This window comes from Gallinula chloropus (genome assembly GCF_964237585.1).
Source record: "Gallinula chloropus genome assembly, chromosome: 7".
In the NCBI taxonomy this organism is placed as follows: Eukaryota; Metazoa; Chordata; class Aves; order Gruiformes; family Rallidae; genus Gallinula; species Gallinula chloropus.
In genome coordinates this window covers 23638639-23657818 of record NC_140092.1, presented here as the reverse complement: position 1 = coordinate 23657818, position 19180 = coordinate 23638639, and the positions used below count along the sequence as shown (strand labels likewise).

At 39.0% G+C, this 19180-nt stretch overlaps 1 protein-coding gene across 1 annotated transcript in view; it reads right to left on the bottom strand.

The window, feature by feature from the left end:
* The window catches only part of ZFYVE28 (zinc finger FYVE-type containing 28), a gene marked incomplete at both ends in the record, with an annotated part of 144106 nt that overhangs the window by 25927 nt on the left and 98999 nt on the right, over positions 1-19180 (bottom strand). The window contains 2 exons of the mRNA XM_084266891.1: positions 3971-4075; positions 13495-14856. Of these exons, the coding sequence (XP_084123017.1) occupies positions 3971-4075; positions 13495-14856 (1467 nt within the window). The remainder of the gene's footprint in view (positions 1-3970; positions 4076-13494; positions 14857-19180) is intronic.

Below are 19180 nucleotides of genomic sequence, written 5' to 3'. Positions count from 1 at the left end.
CACAATTCAAGGAGACACATAGTGCAGAGGGCCCAAATGAAGGCCATGAAGATGATCTAGCATCTGCCCTACAAGGAGAGGCTGAAGGAGTTGGGTGTCTTCTCCCTAGAGAAGGAAGCAAGCTCAGGGGGCATGTCATCACAGTGTTATTCCAGTACATAAAGGGTGGACACAAAGAGGACAGAGGTTCTCACTTCACAAGGAGCATCATGGAGAAAAAAAAATTTCTCCAGGAGAAATTTCATCTTGATATAAAAAAAAAAAAAAAAGAGACATTTTATACTACGAAAAATCAATCACTGGAGCAACCTTCCCAGGGATGTGGTAGAGTCCCCATCGCTGAACTGTTTCAAGATTGGACTAGACAAAGTGCTAGATAATCCTATTTAGGCACAGACTTGAGTAACAATACATTTCTGATACCCTCTTGTACAGACTGTAAATAACATTGGCTAAAACTTCACCACCAATGTTTTGCATATGTCTAAAACTGTAGGAACAAAACATACCAAAACCCACCAATATTTAAGCCATAACGATGTATCTAAAGTCACTGCTGACCAGGGAAAACATCTGTTGTATTAAGATGAATTTAAGATTATTAAGATTAAATATAAATAAAACTTTTAAAATTAAAGTTGTCATTTATTCGTATATCAAACTGTTAAAATTCAGTAGTATTTTTACCATGTCTGTCTAGAGTCCAATCTGCTTCATCAATATCTCTGCCCCCTTACACCATCTTACACCAAAAACTCCAACGAGGCTTGAAATCAACTCATGGTAGCTACCTTGTTTTTCTGTCATCCCACTTATTTTTCCTCATCATTCCCAAAAGAACGCTGTCCCTGCCATTTTTCTAGCTCCAGTCCTTCAAAGAGCTTTGGTTCATTCTTGTCTTTAGACATATCAAATCACCTCGTACTGTTAATGTATGAGTGGCCCTCACTTAGGTTTCTATGCAAATTAATGGCACTCTCAGGATCTTGCCCAATAATTGTAATGCATGTTGAAAGCTGACAAATTCCTGCAAAGTTTATTTTTAAAAGCTACTGACTTTACTACTTCCAGCACTTAAATAGACAAGATTCCAGCAGTGTATTTTATTAGCTGCCTATTTACAATTCAGTAAGTTATAGTTATATTAAAATTTGTCTTAAAAATTACATTTATGAAAAAGAAGCCATTAAAAATGAGAAACTGGATGGACTGTTTCCTGGAGCTAATGTAAGCAATGGATCAATTGCCACTTCCCTGCTGTAGCTATAAACATCTCATTTTCACTCAAGTCAGCAGTGTTATTCCACAGCAATGTTGATGTAACCAAAAAAATCCTGTATTCTTTTGTGAGTCTGCATAGAAGCACATACTCTCTGAAACATTTGAGATAGATGGAATACACTTATTCTCTGTTGAGAAAGTTGACTACTGATCAATGTCAAGTCCAGATACTTCTTAAAGAACAAGCACCTTCCAAACTAGGCTAAGTATTTAACTTCTTGACCATCAGACCTCTGAGACCAGAGGAGGAACCTTCTACACGGATTGGGTACCAATGAAATAATCAAACTTTCCTTAGAAAAACCATTTGAGAAGCTCTTTGCACCTTTTTTTTTTCCCCTTCAATGTTCTAGAAGCATCAAGCAAGGTTTTAAAGTGTTTTTCAAATTACTGTGTGAGCACAGTCAGCAATCAAAGCATGCAATCACAGTCCTGATTTAAGACTGAAAATCTTTGGCCCAGATGCATTTCAACAAATTACATGCTTAACCCAGGCTTCCACTTCTCTCCGTTGACTGAACAGGGGACCTATAGCAGCAAACCTCCTAATTTAGGTGTATCAGTTTGGTGCCTAAAATTAGGTGGGATGAATATAGCTCAAAAAAAAAAATTACACAGCACTGGTTGATGATGGAAAAGAAAATATCTAAGGCAGTAAATCACAGGCTGATTTGAAGCAGGCTCTTAAAAGGTCAAAAATGGTTCCTACAGTCCTAACAGCTTTTTCTTCTCAAAAACAAAAGGGCAAACAATGCCCTGAGGGCGCTCTGGGATCCAAGCAGTGGGAATTTTCCCCCTGGCTCTCCCTGTGGAAACAATAAATGTATACATAAATAGAAATCCATACATACAATCATTGATTGTTTCAAATCCAGTCAACTGATGGTATTTTAGACCTGGGTAGTTCATTCAACGCTGTGCTATTCCGGTTAAGCTGGTTTTGCTACCAGAGCAGAATTGTTTGAAGGCACTTGGGTATTCCCAAAACACACTACAGTGACACAAATTTCAGCCTCAGCTAGCCAACAGCACAAAGGAATTTTTTATGGTTCATGGGAGGTTGAAAGGCCAAATAAATGCATTTCAACAAGTCTATGTTTAGCTAATTATTTTTCAGATAAAATTGCAACTGATACATTTAGATTTCCAAATGTTAAGTGAAAATGGTAAGAAGTTAAGTACATTAAGGTGGCATATTTCAGAAGAAAAACAATCAAAAAAACAAATTAGGTACTATTTTGAATATGCACATGATATCAGGGAAAACTCATTTCAGAAAAAAAACATTTTGTAGATACTGCCTTTGCAAGCCTGATACAGTAGACAAATGCTACAACTCTAGAGAAGCTGCTTAATAGCCAAATAAAATTCTTCAGGAAATACAAGATAAAAGAACCAGGGAGCCCCTTAAGAATAGTATATTCTAAAATAGAATACATGTAGATGTACTAAACATAACATTTCAAAGCAACACAGATCTCAGAACATACTCTTGTGAGAGACTTCTGAGCATTTTTTCCTTTTATTTTATAAAGCTGTTAGAAAGATCTTAGACTGTTTTTAAGCTAAGTCAGAAGGGGAAATTCATTTTGGAATAGTCAAGTGGGCACTTGAAAAGAGGTGATGAATCTCACGAAGACTTACTGTCACTGCTCCAGTAAGAAATCCTGAAGTGTAACTGAGGTTACTTCTGTTGTCCATTCAGACACCGCTGTATGAAACAGTCTTTGATGTACAGACTATTAAGAACACCGTTGCATGCAGATAAATGGGAAATTATTTCAAGATCACAACCATAAAAGACAGTTCTAGTTGCACCTTTCTGCCACTACTTTCAAAAAATGAAACTCTCAAAAAATTGAGCCTGAAGATGGGCACTCTATAAAAATTATATATCACTTCTTCCTCTATCACTATTACAAAGGACATTTTACCCCCTCTTTCTATCCCCAAAGTCCTTAAGTTCAAAGGAAGTGCTGGATAGTAATAAACAGATGAAAAAGGGAGGACAAGATACTTCTGCAGAAGAAAATCTACCTCAACTGTCCCAGAGTAAAAATGTTATTGCACACAATACAGACAATACCTCACGCCCCAGGGTATGTTTTGTGAACACCAAAGTAAAGAACTCATTTCTGCTTTAGTTACATTCTCCTGCCCAAAACATTCTTCTTCTATTATCCTCAATAAGTGTCCTGAACAACATTACAACTCTCATGCAGTTTCAGAGGATGAGAATATAAATAAGTACTCTCACCAGTTCTGGCCAACAACACTGTAAGTTCAATTATTAAATGCAATGCTCCCTTCATATCATTATCTCCTTTTAGTAGGTGAAACAAAACAGAGCAATCCTTTGTGTTCTAGAAAGCCAAGACCTAGATAAGACAAACATTTGGTACTTTTCAAGCCAAAACCAGGTCAAGAAATGTTGTATGGGCAAATAAACGCGAGATCACAGACATGTATAATTCATTGCTCTATGCATTAAAACTTTTCTGGAAATAGTTGTCTCTGAATTGTCACAGCATGGAAGAAAACTCTGAGGGAAAAAAAAACCCAAGCACCTGCTGTTCCAAAGGAAGAATGCTCAGAAGTGTTGCTGTCACTTGATTAATTCGATGAAAATTTTTAACCAAGCATAACCCAATACCATTTGTCAAATCTGACTGCAAAGTGATGTTATTACCTCAGAGCGTATATGCTGGAGAGACTACATGTAGTGACAGAAACACTCTCATAGTCACTGCTGGAGATGGAGCTGAGGGGGGAATCACGTAAGCCATCCTGAGAACTGAAAAAACATACGGAAACAAAATGAACTGCTGAAGCGAACAAAAGTAAAAACAGAGCATTGTGATATCTCATGGCTTGTCATGGATTACACAGAAATCAGAGCAAACCGGCAGTTACACTTTCTTCCCTTCAGAAAATGATACAAACCTATTCTGTTTTCTTCCCAAAGGGACAGATAATTTGGCAAAGTCAGGAGCATGCATTTTATAACTAGCTGTACTTGAATTCATGTCACAGAGTTAAAACATTCAGGAAACAACTGTGCCTCTAACATTTTCATAGGCTACAGAGGGAATAGCTTGCTCATGCTGCTAAGCCAGGTTTCATATTATAACAAAGACCTTGCAAAAGCAAAAGTCACTGCGCGTTCCATGCCGAGACACCCCTAAAGAATACACAGAGAACTGCACCATTTCCTTCCAACTGGAAGGAAAGAGTCTGAGAAAAAGCCGAAAGCTGACCTTTGTGTGAAGGAGATGCAGATAATACACCTACCCCTGCATTCACTCAGTTCCTAGAACTGCCATGTAAGTACCTCAAATTCTGTGCTGTAAACAGATGAGCAGGAGGGAACAGCCCCCATGGCAAACCACCAACGCTTCATTAGAGGAAATCCACTAGCTATTAAGTAAAACAATATAAATAATTTAAATGATTGGTGCGTAACTCCTCTCTGGCATCTCTGGGCTGTTGGAACAACCTTTAAATAACACCAGTTTAGATCATCGTGTTAGTAACAAACTAGGAATAGAAGATTAATAGTTTTATAAAGACTACGGAAGTATCTTGAGAAGACCAATTGTTTCAGGAACAATTTACTGCTCAACTACTGGAAATTCCACAAGCTAAGCAAAAATAAATTATGGTAGGTAAGAAAATATGTGATCTTGAGCACAGGTATCAAAGTTGTACTGGCTCTAGGCAGTACAGTAGAATCAGAAACCTTCTGAAGTCAAACGTTCAGTCAACAAAAATCATTGGACAACATAGAGAAACCTAAGAAAAATCTTTTAACTAAAGATGCAATGATACAGGTCAGGATTATTTTACCTTCTCCTCAATTACTAACAGAGTTTTTATGTGCTTTTGATTTGTAGGTGGATGTGGGGTATATATTCAAATCAGTTACATTCTAAATTCCTTTCTTCTACCAAATTTACTATTGTAGCTATTTTTGCAGCTAAAAGTCTGAAAGAATGCTTAAGGGGAATTCTTCAAAGCAGTGTATGGAAGGTATGTGCTCTAATCCCACTGAGAAATAATAGGATTTGTTTGCATACCTCCCACTAATCTCTTGGAAAATGTACCCCTTCATGTTCCTCATTTCTGATTGCCAATTTGAAAATAAATCCCGAGCGTACTATGCTTTAGTTGAAAGGAGAACCATCACAACTAGAAAATAATTTTATCAGACTTGAACAAAAATCTATTTAACTTTCATCCATTTTATATGATTTCCCTTGCTAATTCTGCTCATTATGAAGAGATATATGCATTTAAACAAAGGCTTACTCTTTTATAGCTCATCACCTTTACCCATCCAATTTGACAATATGGTCATGCTACTAAAATGTACTTTTACTATCTGTTTTATGGCAGCTAAATGATATTAAAAACCCATTAGCATGTGATTTCACAGCATGATTGAGCAGGAGAAGCTGTCTTGCGCAGATGAAATGTATTGTTCAGAACAGCTATCTTTGAACCGCAGACCCAGGAAACAAGAACAAGTAGCAAACTCAGCAGCTGCTTCTATTCTCTCTCACCTCCCCACCATTTCCAGATTTTTCTGCCAGCTGATGTGGCTTTTTCTGAAAGTCAGGTTTGCTGCCCTTCAGTGCTTTCCGTGATGCTCCACCTGATGTATTTGAAATCCAATTCTCTTAAGAACAGATAATATTTATTGTCAACATTGTCCATAGTCACAAAATCAATTTCTATCCTGAGGTAGCTTTGTGGACTAGACATGGATATTGAGAAGCCTCAATTCATACCTCTTCTCCATTCTTCTCCCCCATCTGAATCCTCTCACCTCTGACCAGTCGCTATCAGCATAACTGTCTCATCAGCTCCACTATCTCATCTTTTTTTAAGCATTGTCCGAAGACCATTGGCCATTCTGAAACGCTCTATAAATTTTCCACTCATCCATCTTTTACTTGGTGCACAAACCTGGCCATGCTGAGGCATCCGCTGGTTTCATATCCACCTGATCAGTCATCACTTGGCAATGCAAACTGCCTGCCATGCATGACAAACCATGCTCAGAAAGATTAGCTTGTTGTAGTAAAGGATGCACAGTTTTGGCAATTACCAAGTGTAAACATTATTCTCACCCCTGTTTGCAAATACAGACTGTATTTTTGTACCTGAAATAATGTTTGTTTTTCACAATATTTAGTTCTGGTTCATATTCAAACCATAACTCTTCAGATGAGAAATTCTGTGTTTATTTAGTACCGAGAAACTGGAATCCAGTAACAACACTGTTTTATACCTTCTCAGCTTTATATTAAATAGCCCTTGCCCCACCCATGCCCCCCTGCCATAAACCAACCAAAAAAGACTCCTGACATTCTCCCTGCATTCTTTTGCAGTACACCCCAGTTCAGGATACCTTAGTCCTGCTTTGTGCCCTCTTTCTGCTGCAACGTGTTTCTAGCCACTGAGGTTTAATTTAACCTCTCCTTGTTTGAGGGGATGGTTTCTTCCTGAATGTTATTACTCAAGTTACAATTACATTCTGTGTTACATTAGTTAATTGGCACACATCTTCTCTATCTGGCCCTACAGGAAAGCTAACTCTGAAGCCTCATATATCATCTGTACCAAGTCCACTGAAGTGGAGGGCTTTTAAAACTGTTTTACTCACCACACCCACTTCAGGAATCTGTGTTTAGAGTTAATGTGGGTCACTGTTACTGCATTTGATATATGGACCTAGTAAAACGGAAGCTTGTACAAAACAATGACAACTTTTATTTGCATGCTGAGGCTTCCTACCATCAGTCACATTATCTGATACCACAGAGAAAACAGTATTCAACAGACAAGGTCAAACACCATCACTTTTCATTTGAGACTTGCATTGTTAAAAAGAAGGGGAAGAGGGATTGAAAAATTTAATTTATAGTGAATCTGAATTTGCAGTTGCACAAAGAAAAGAAATAGAAAACGAGAAGAAGAAAAAGATATTTCAATCAACAGCTAGCTAAAGGATTGCTTAAGGGAAGTTTTGCAGGAGAAAGGCTGATATTTTGTTCCAAATCAGCTACTATTTCCTTCTTGCTGATGAGAAGTCATCTTACTCCTGAATAGCTGGTTAAAAGACTAATCAATATAAGTCACTAAGGAGACATAGTTTTGTTTATGTGCACATGCACAGCTGTCCATTTAGTTTAGCAGAAAAGGCAACTTCATCACAGACACACACAGTATTCTTAAGTCTTACTGTGATAGGAACATTATATGGGAAGCATGAATTTAAGACATTTAATCAACTTAATTTGCACTGCAATATCAACCTAGCTTTAATGAAGGAGCACTTGTAGAATCAAAAGACAAGCTAGAAAGTTAATTTCTGTGGGTTTGATTTTGGTTTGTGGGGTTATATGGGGGTTTTTTTTTGGTGGTTTGTTGGTTTGGGGTTTTTTTTATGTAAATGCTAGCCATCCCTAAAATAAAAATGCTTCTTTCCCATGCATTTATAAAGGTGGAATGACTTAAGTGCTGTACTGAAAAATGTGCAAAATGTCACATGTTGCTAAGGAGTGAATAAAATAAAATACCGGCAGAAAAATCGAAATTAGAAACCAACTGTATAGAACAGGTGTTCATCTTTTTACAAGTCATTCTAATATGCTGAGGAAATGAAATTTTAAATATATTACAATATACACAATTTTAGACTATAGAATTGCAATACTAAGAAACAGGACAACTTGAATACCAAACTGGAGAAGATTAAAGTATTCATCTCATTCCAGAATTGCAGTACAGATCAGCAATCAGCAAAACATGCTTTTCCAAGGATGCCTCACCCCTCCTCTTTCCACTGCAAAAGCATATGGCAAAACATTCTATTTCCTAAGCCCCCACAAATAAATGTGAACAATGCCAGCAGCCGATGGACGCAGTGCGAGCTCGCAGAAAGCGTGAGGCTGGTTGAGTTCTCACTACCCATTTCAGCTCCTTTTGCTGATTTTCAGGTGCACTGTTAGAGGCATCAGCCAGAATATACTCCAACAGATCAAGCAAAACAGAAACAACAAAAAAAAAAGGTGTATAATTTAAGTTAGACATAATAGCCCTGCAGCAGAAAGGAGAGAAACTACACCAAAGAACTTTTTTTTATATCAGAGCTGTTTTAAGGACAGTATGTAGATAAATATGCAACAGAACCAGGTATTTAAGACTGTAACAAACACACTAGCATTGCATGACAACATGGAGCAAGCGCCAAACTTCATAAAACGTGTAGAATTAGCAGTTTGACAAGGACTCTTCGACTCTGGAAAGAAGAGAATGCCAAGTATTTCCGAAACACCAAAATCAATGTGATCTTAACTCTGTAATTTTCATTCCCCTCAGAAGAAGCAGGCAGAGTATGACAGAATGAGCACTTCAAAAGCCTGTGTAGCTTGCTTCCAGTCGAAAAGGAAGGATTACTAGATACAGGTCTATAGCTTAGTTCTGGTGTTACCTTGTGTCCTTTTTTACCCCAAAACACCAAATGCTGCTTTGTCGTAGTTCTACCATCTTTCCTATTACTCTTAGTCTTTGTGTTACTGGTTTGGTTTGCTACACACCAGTCTTTACTTCCCACATTGTCCCTGCAGCAGATCAGATACTGACTACATCTTCACTAGTGCTTTTATCATATTTGCATCTCATTAATGCTACTGCCCAAGACTCTCCATGCCCACTGCGGTTTATATGTTTGAGCTAATAATGGAGCAAGACATCAGCTAGGACTCGAAAACCAAAGCAGTAAAGACATGCCAGTAGACAAATTTTGAGTGTCTAGTCTGTATTTTAAACTCCACTGTGTATTGTGGTGAGATAGAAATGCCTGAAATAGCAGGTATTTCAGCCTTAAAGAATTAATTGCAGTAAAACCTGTCTGGATCGTTGAAATTATACCCATAAATACCATCACACTGCATAGCATAAGAACTGATTTACTAAAAGAAACAGTTTGTATCACAACATACACAGTTGACAGCTACTTGATTAGGACAAAGGAAAGAAAATTTTCTTCTCCTAGTTGGTGACTTACAGTAACCAGAAAGTAAATATATTTATCAATTTGATGAATGAGCATATCCTGCAGCTATTCCATGTATATTAGATTGCTTATTGTTCTAGCTAATGGCTCCATCATTCTGAAAATAATCTGTCTCCAACGTTTCCCCTATGGATAAGTTGGCATTGACAAGCATGTAATGGGGAGCAGCCACAGAAGCCTAATGTGATCTTCCAATTTAAAAATACCATTGAAGAGCAGTGATTAGTCACCACTCAGGCAGAATGAGTAAGAAAAGGTCCACAAAGTTCAGTTCTTTAACTGAATTCTCTCTTTTACTGATAACATGACTACTGATTCAGAGGCAAGAACTAAATCTAAATATAAATGAGAAAACTAGGGATCTACACACTATAATTTTTTAATCCAGTCCTCAGTAGATCCCCATCATTTCCATCTGTTACAGAATACACCAAAGTAGTTAATATTGAACTTCTCCAAATATTTTCCAAAGAAAGGAACAATCATCTAGTAACAAAACAGCTCCATCTCTACTTCTGCAAAGATGGAATATTTGCCAATAGCAGATAGAGAGAATTTCATGTAAACGAAGTAACAGTGGAAGAGGCCATGGTGAAAACAGACAAACCCCACTAACTTGTTAACAAAGTATTAAAGAAATATTCACCGAAGAGTTTTAGGAGAGCTCAAGAATGAATCAGATGAATTATTAATCTCTTATTTAAAACTTCCCTGATGCCTGCAGTTTAAAGATGGCAATCTCTGAAACTATAAAAAGGACTCCAAGGGAATTCAAACAACTCTAGTTTTGCAAGTCTGATGTTTGTACCGAGTAACTTAGCAGAATAGGTAGACAACAGTGGAGAGGTCTGCCTGTGAAGAATTAACCTGGCTTTTGCAGAGGGAACCTCTTGGGAGGTCGCTGAAGCTGTCAAGAAGCTTGTTAAAAAACAGCTATTTGCTTGGCAGCCTCTGCATTTCCAAATAGGTTCAAACTACCTCAAATAAAAGGCTTTTAAGAAAACTAAGGACTAATAACATAAGAAGAGGCCCAAAATGTATACGTAATTCCTAATCATAAATAGGGAGGAGCTGTTAAATGTCTGCTTTTCACATGAGTGGGTTGTCACTGCTGTAGTTCTTTAGGACCCTGGAGTTTTTTGTTTTCACATAGGATCTGCAAAAATGGGGAAAGCAATGAGGTCTGAAAGGTTGTTACTAATGAAAAATTATTCAGGGTGATAGAGCACACCAGAGAGCTGCTCAGGATCTTAAAGTCTGAATAACGGGTAATAAAATGGCAAGATGAGATTCAAATGGTAAAGCCAGGGAGAACAATTTTAACATTAGACACAGAATGACAGCCTCTGAGCTCACAAGCAGGAGCTTGAGGCTCTGGCAGACAACTTCAAAAAACCATCAGCAAAGCTGGTAAAAAATCCAAAGTCAAATATTGGGAGCCACTGGAAAAACAACAGAAAATCATTACGCTACTGGGCAAACCCATGGTTCATCCCTATGGAGTAAGCGTAGTTCAGATTCACTTTACTGCTAAGAGGAAAGAGTATAACTGAAGAAGGTTTAGAGAAAGACAAAAAGAATGATCAAAGCTGTAGACAGCTCCTGGACCAGGAATAATCACGTGGCTGTGACTTTTCCAACCTGAAAATGTGACCATGAGGGCAAAGTGTGACTGAGATCTGAAAAAGTCACAACCAGTGCAAAGAGGCCAGGAAGGATCTAGGAGCTGTTCAGTGAAGCTGTTAAGAGCCAGGTCCAGAGGAAACGAGGGGACACAGAGGAACACCGACCTACACAACTCTCCTATGACAATTCCCATACAAAGTTTTAAATCACATTAACAGAGGCTGGACAAGAGGTTATTACGTACATGAATGATGGGAGGCTGAAAAAGCAGCTTATATATAGTTTTGTGAGAACGAGTCTGTAACATATAATTATTTTCACTTAATACCTTACCCAAGGAAAAAATTAGTAGACAAATTTTTTGCACCTTGTAAACAATGTATGATTTATCGGGACATTACAATTAAACATATGGTAATTACTTTTTCTCCACCTAAAGTGTTGTAAAAACATGCAATGTCAAAGTAATTTGTGAATTACTTCCTTAAGTGAAGCCCACCCAATTTCTGTTTTAAAGCCTTGAATATTATCATCTTGCAACCCTCAGATTGCAAACACTCCAAAAAACGCGGAAGATAAAATTACCTTCTCAAAAGTTGAGCTTTGTGCACAGGACACTGTATTTTACCTGTAAGGGCAATTAATTCTGGCCCAAAGAATTCTTCATTTTATTTCTACTACCAGAAAAATATTTCACAAATCAACTGGTATGCTATTAAACAAATATTTCTTTCTGTAGCCTTTATATTGTGGTAATGCTTCACAGTCCAAGCTACGCCCACTGCATTATTTTGAACTCTATACACATGTAACAAAGATCTTGCATCACACATACCATCTCCACAGTACAGACATGAAAAGGCACAACGGAAAAAAACTATCACAGAACTACAGAAAACATTCATTGATCTACTTTATGATATTGATTCTTAAAAAAACCTGAGGACATTACTAGCTATAAAACAGGTTATCCTCGAAACAGTAAAACAACATGATGTATCCTACTGATGTGTGTAGGATCCCTAATACCTAATCAAAATTGGGCTGAACACAGCATTTTCTGTAACACAACTATTATTATGTTCTTTCCTTGTTATCTAGTTACTTATTGTCAGCACATATGTAGAACTTTAATCCATGACCTCAAGGTCTAGCTGGACCTTGACAGGCTTGAGATGGGCCCATGTGAAATGCATGAAGTTCAACAAGGCCAAGTGCAAGGTCCTGAACATGGGCCAAGGCAATCCCAAGCACAACAGTGGGTGCGGAGAATGGATTGAGAGCAGCCCTAAGGAGAAGAACTTCGGGGTGCTCATTGATGAAAAGCTCAACATAACCCTGCAATGTGCACTTGCAGCCCAAAAAGTCAACGGTATCCTGGGCTGCATTAAAAGTGTCTGACTAGTAGATCAAGGGAGGGGATTCTCCCCCGACCCCATTCTGCTCTTGTGAGACCCCACCTGGAATACTGTGTCCAGATCTGGAGTCCCCAGTCCAAGAAAAACATGGAGCTGTTGGAATGAGTCCAGAGGATGCAAAAAAGATAATGAAAGGGCTGAGGCACGTCTCCTATGAAGGCAGAGAGTTGGGCTTGTTCATCCCGGAAAAGGTTATGGGGAGACCTTAAGGCAGCCTTCCAGTATCTGAAGGGGCTAGAGGAAAGCTGGAGGGACTGTTTACAGGGGCATGGAGTGATAGGACAAGGGGTGATGAGTTTAAACTAAGAGGGTAGATACATATTAGATATCAGGAAAAAACAATCCTCCCTGTGAGGGTGGTGAGACCCTGGCACAGGCTGCCCAGAGCAGCTGTGGCTGCCCCTGGGTCCCTGGCACTGTTCAAGGCCAGGTTGGATGGGGCTTTGGGCAACCTGGGCTGGTGGAGGATGTCCCTGCCTATGGCAGGGGGATGGAACTAAATGATTGTTGAGGTCCTTTGATTCTATGATTCTGCTGTCAGCTTTGGTTGAAACAGTCTAGTAGTTTAAAAGCTGGTTCTGCACTTTATGAGGCTCCTTTAGCATACAGCCATTCAGAAACACACTTGTGCCTACAGGCAAAGTGATCACATCAGCCCCGTTCTCACAAATGAGCCAAGGTAAGATGTGTTTATATCCCAATTTAATCCCGTGGACTGATGCACAAGTCCAACTTTTACTATCTGCCAGACTCACTTTTCTGCAAAACAGCAGAGTACGATGGCAGAGGTAATGACCTGGGAAATGTTTAGCAGCAATGCACCCTTTGTTACACTGAACTGGTAAAATCAGATTTCAACAACACAGAGACATTATATGATTAAAATTCAGGTGTTATCCAAATGTTTTCCAAAAATAGTGATGAACACCAATAAAAAACTACTTGCATTACAAAACATTATATTGAAAAATTCCTTAATCCTGCAAACATGGTTTTCTTTAAAACCAACAGTAATTACACACCAATCACTTAAGATACAGGAATTTATTATCATGCAAGTTAGTACCAACATCAAGTTGCTCTTACCTTGAACTAGATCTTGACTTCACATCTTCCTTAGCCGTCCTTTCACCACTAGCATCTTCACTGTTGTCCTGTTTTTTCCCACACAGTTGTTTCCTCTTCTCCCACTTCTGCTGATTTGAGATGCTTTCTGCCTCTCCTTGCGAGTCATTTTCTGCTCCTACCTGTGAACCTGAGGAATGTGCCAGGCACTTAGAGGAGATTGGCAGTTTTTGCTCTTCTCTGCCAAAGTCACTTTCTGCTAAGAAAGCAGAACTTTCAGGTTTTAATGTTTCCTGTGCAGGGACTGAATTGTCCAAGTTATCTACATGGTCTATCTCCTTAGACTTTACTAATGTGTATGAAGCATTTACAACACCTCCTGCAGAATGTTTAGTCTTTAAACCCTCAACAGTGTCCTCCCTGCTGTCTTCACAGCTGCCACAACACACACAGGAATTAATTAGACAGTTTGTGGCAGCTATACTCAGTTTATGGGATTCATCCTCCTCCTCATTTGCTAATGGATTAGCAGATCCAGGAACACAACTAATAGCTGCTTCTGGCGTCGTTACTGGAGATTCTGAACTAGAGGGAGATTTAGGGTTGAATATTACAGTCGCAGATATTTTCATTCCCCCTGTCCTGTGAGCTATCACTTCTGCCATTTCCGCATCATCAGCGTACGCATCCCAGCCATTGAGGTATAACTGTGAGTCCGGACCTTCTAGACAGCTGCATGAATTCTGAACCGAGATGCCAGACATCTGTTTGCTATCTTCAATGTTGTTATTATTGCTTAAGTCCCTTTCAGCATCTTTTAAAAGCAAAGTTTCCTCTGTCTGATGACCGTTCTCATACAGCAAAGCGTCTCTATATTGCAGATTCTGTTTTGAATCGTGACAAGGGTTATTCACCCAAGCAAAAGTATCACTTACTGAATCCAACCCAGCAAGAGCTTCTCCTGCTCCATCTAGGTCATCCATAAAAAACACCCTGTCCTCTTCATCAGTTAAATTGTCCAGATGGTGTCTTGTTGGTGACACTTCTGTGCTAGAACTATTTCTTACGGTAGGTCTGTGAGCTGGAGACTGACAGATGCTTGGAGGGGAAAGCAGAGACGACATTTCATCTCCAACTCTGTGCACCATCCTATTCAGCTGCTCCAGCTCCTGCTCATCGTACTGCATAGAACAAGCCAGCTCAGCCTCTGTGTTTTCAGCTTTTGCTGACAGCTCCTTAGCAGGCAAAGTTGCAGCTATGCCCGGTGCAATGACAGAGGGTACTTCAGGATCCGCTCTGACAGGAAAATCCACATCTTGAGAGATGCAGAGATTACGTTCCAGTGTGTGGAGTTCATCCTCAGTTAATGTCTGAAGTAGATCCCTGAAAATGAAGGAACACACACATCACTTGGCATGTGCGATCAAAGGAAGCACTGATATTAGATTTTTAAAAAAGATTCTACTGTTAGCACAGAAATCCAGAACTTGGGAGCACAGAGCACTTTCAGCTGTGTACTGCAAGGTGTGTTTGGTATTCAGTCAGAACACACGACCACTGCTGCCTGAATCTGAGATTATTCACACAAATTCAGGGTAGGGAATTATTTACATCCTTGGTTTATTTCAGGGCACGCTGCAAAGACACACATAAATGGATCTTTACCCTCCCTTCTTCTAACAGAGAAGCTGCCACACAAAATTAGACATTTTGATTTTTTAATTCACATATTTGGCTTTAATTAGCAAACCATTTTGTCATACTAGATTCTGAAAATTGTTCTGCAAAAAAGTACTGCATAAGTTTTGCACCATTATATTGTCAAATAAAGAGAATTCATTAAAAATAGCAGTATCACTTATGCAACACTGATGTCTTAGAAGCCTGTTCACTGAAAGAGGGGCTGGAAGCTGGCTCTCTCCTGTTTCAAACATCTAACTCAGTCATCAGGGAACTAAGCCCCTGCATGATGTAAGAATCAGACCTGAGAGCAAGCGTACTACACTATGTTCTAGAGACATGCAGCATCCCCAGTGTTATCAACTGCCCCCAGTATTGCAACTTAGGACTATGAGTGCCTAAAAACAAAGTGTTATTTGAGGCTGCTATGTTTAAGAGTTTAATAACTTGAAACAAATCCACAGAAACAAGAGCACTTAATTTTACTCCTAAATTTCATTGTACTATGCTTCTCAATTAGAATCCAAGTATAAAAATACTGTCTAGAACTGTTGTCACCTTTTTCAAAGACCAGACAGTATATTTTCACATAAATGAACTGATGGAGGGGGAGAAGATTTTGTGTTTAAACAGAGGCTAAGAGTCTATTATTTCTCATGTGTTTAGAAATCACTGGCTAACAAATGACATACAGCTGGGATAACAACATTAACAACAAGAGCAACAATAACACTGAAAAAAAATCCCTTAATGGAATAATTCAGTCTAAATAAAAGGACCAAAACCAGCCCAAGGAACATTCAAGGCTTGTCACAACTTGATTTTCAGTCGATGGCTCGCACTCTTGTTAACTCAAACACCAAATATTTTTCTGAGCACTGTTATTAAAAGATAAAATTTCCCAAAAAATACATCATTGGTGTCCGACTTGTATATCAGCTACCCTACAACCTAAAAGATTATCATAGTTTACATAAGCATGTGTAAGTCACAGTAAGTATAGAATATGCCTTTTTATGGTTATGCATATTCTGCACAATTAACATTTATTTTAAAAAAAAAATCACAAAATATGTTTTTATGAGAGTTACATGAGCCTGAAAAAATTCTAAACCTACAGCAGAAATGCCTCCTAAGAACAACTGCACCATTGCATCCTCCCCTTTTCACTTGTTTCCACATTATCTATTAAACAAGTCAGTATCTTTTTAAATCATTCCACATGCATCTGAGTCTGAAGTTGGACAACATTTTCAGTCATAAGTGAGTAAGAAAGGGAAATGGACAATCTTTGTTAGAGCCACTTATCTGGTAACGGTATAAACCAGTATTGCTATTTGGCACAACAGAACATTTAAAACCCCTTTACATTAATCTCCTTTGTCTTAACTGTATACAATGACACCATCTCATTACTCAGATCTTTTATTTAAGCAATAATCAGTCTCTAAGAGATGGAGCATTTTAACATCACCATGAAAACTGACAGAGAGAAGTTTAAGCTTTAAGGTCAACATGAAAACAGCTGTATTATTGTTTGGGTTTGCAAGAATTATACCAATACAATCAATAAAAACACAGGATGACATGATTTTTGCCGTGAGGCTTTGTATTATGAATTTTCAATTTGTCAATTTTAACAAAAGTGCTGTGATTTAGAATTTAAAACCAGAAACAAAGCAATGTGGAATTTTATAAACAAAAATTTTAATTTTTTTTTAATTAAAAAAACCCAAACACAACAAAATAAGCACACAAACACAACAGTGAAGGCTCCAAGCTTATCCCTCACCTATGCAAAGATATTAAAAACCTAAGATATTTCTGGGCCACATCATGGTTCATCAAAATCGAGGAGCAAATCTTCAGACTTACATCATCTAGTCTGGGGTTTCATTCCACCTCCAGAGCATGGCATGGCAGCACCCAGCATTCCTGGATGTCTGGCTGCCCCGAGCTGCTCTGCTTCCTTCCTGAAGGCACAGAGATCCTGACCACTCAGACATCTTACACAGGCTTCACACAGTCACTGCCAACTAAGTGCCAGAAAGAACATGTTTACTTTCTACTGGCCAGCTTCATCCACTCTTCATGAACTCCTTGCTTCTGCCAATAACAAACACCACCTCAATATTTACAAATTGTGTGCTGTTTTGAAGGTAATGTAGATTTAAAAAAATAAATCAATGCAACAGCTGACAGTCCTCTCTGTCTTTTTAGGCAAGTCAGATCCATGCTGCCTCACAAGACTTGCTAAATATAATCAGCTGGATTACATGTAGTAGTCCACCAACCCTGTTCCTTCAGCAGAGAAATAATCCTGCTTTGCACTCAAAGAAAATATGCTCAGTTTTCCAATTCAAACATCAGAAATTTTGCTATACAGAAATTCAGCTTGTTCCTAAGAGAGGTTTGGACAGTTATCTTCACTTCTCTGCATAAAAAACCCAAACCCTTAGACTCACTGGGATGTTTTAAATACAAGTTTCCTTGCAAGGTGACAAACATTTTATCAACAGTTATGTTTTTGATAGGCTGTATATTAGATTATACAAGATTCACTGCCAACATTAGGAACATGGCATATTTTAAAATGCCTGTGTATATACTGCGAATAAAATTCATGTCAAGCAGTCTATGGAAAGAAATGTTAAATCACTACTCAGTTTAAAACTAAACATCAGGCATCATTATTAAACCATAAGGTTTAATTAAACTGTAGCTACTTCCATGGTTCGTTTCCTTTCTGCTAAAGCATCTGTAACTCGTCACTGAATCCAAGCAAGCACTGTGCTCAGACGGGAAAGAGGATTTCTCCTTCTGCTTTCATTATTCAGAGGCTGCAGGTAAAGAGAGCTTCTGCAATCCACCCTGACAGCAGTGGTGCACTTCCTTCTCACAAAGGCTTCAGAAAATGCCCAATTTACAAAAGGCCCATGTTGGGGTTTCACCTGCTGTAACTCTTTTTGGCACAGTATCACAGGAAAGCAATCCAGCCTTGAAAACAGGAGGAACGTTTTTCTTCCAGTGGCTACAGCCACTGCCAGAAAAACCAGGGCAAGTTCTTAAGATACAGTCTGCTTGTTACAGGCAGTAGTAGAAATTTACCCTGCCTATTGCAAAAACCACTAAACGTATTTTATTCCACTGCCAATACCCAGGGTGAAGAAATCACTCCTTCAAAGACCTGAGGCCAGATGCCCATTTAAAGACAAATTCGGCTGACCAGAGAACAAGACCACAAAACCCAGGTGCGCTGATCTCTCATTCTCCACGCCTCCTTCACTACCTCTGCATCTATTCTGACTAGAATTTACAATGTCTGTTTTTGGAGAGGAGCACTGCTGCTTGTGTCAGCCTGCGGTTCAGCTCAGGTGCTGAGCATCCTCAGCTGCCTCCATGGAGCTGCCACGATGCTGGTACGGGAATGCAACTCGCATCCTCCGCTTCTGCGGTGCTGAGGTCAGTACACAGCCTGCAGGTCTGACACACTGAGCCTCAGAAACCAAGACCAATACATAACATACATCCCCCGTACTCCTGTACCGCAGGAGTTTCCAATCAACTCAAAGTTTGAATCCCAGCCAGATTAGAAAAACTACTCCGTTCTCCCTGAATTACCGTGCACGCTTTAGCAGCGCGCGGCTTCCACACGCAACCCCCACGCTCAAGATGCTGACAACAGGTATAGCCCGATTGATTTCTCAATGACACTGAAAGGTTTCGGTGTACTTAAGTGGTCTGATCCTCTGATTTTGCTCCACTTCATCTGCAAATCTGCTTGATTCTACACCACCAAAATCCAGAGACCCCGCCATCAATTGCAACAGCCCAAAAATGAGCACCGGGCAAGCAGAGGGCTCTGAAATAAGGGCAGAATTAAGGACTCCTGCAAAATGCCAAGGCTGTTTACCTCTGAAAATCTGTGTAGAGCAGTCTCAAATAGAGAAATAATTTAGGTAACATTTTGTTACAAAAAATTTTCACTCACAAGGGTCTAAATTAAATATCTACGCGTACATCAGAT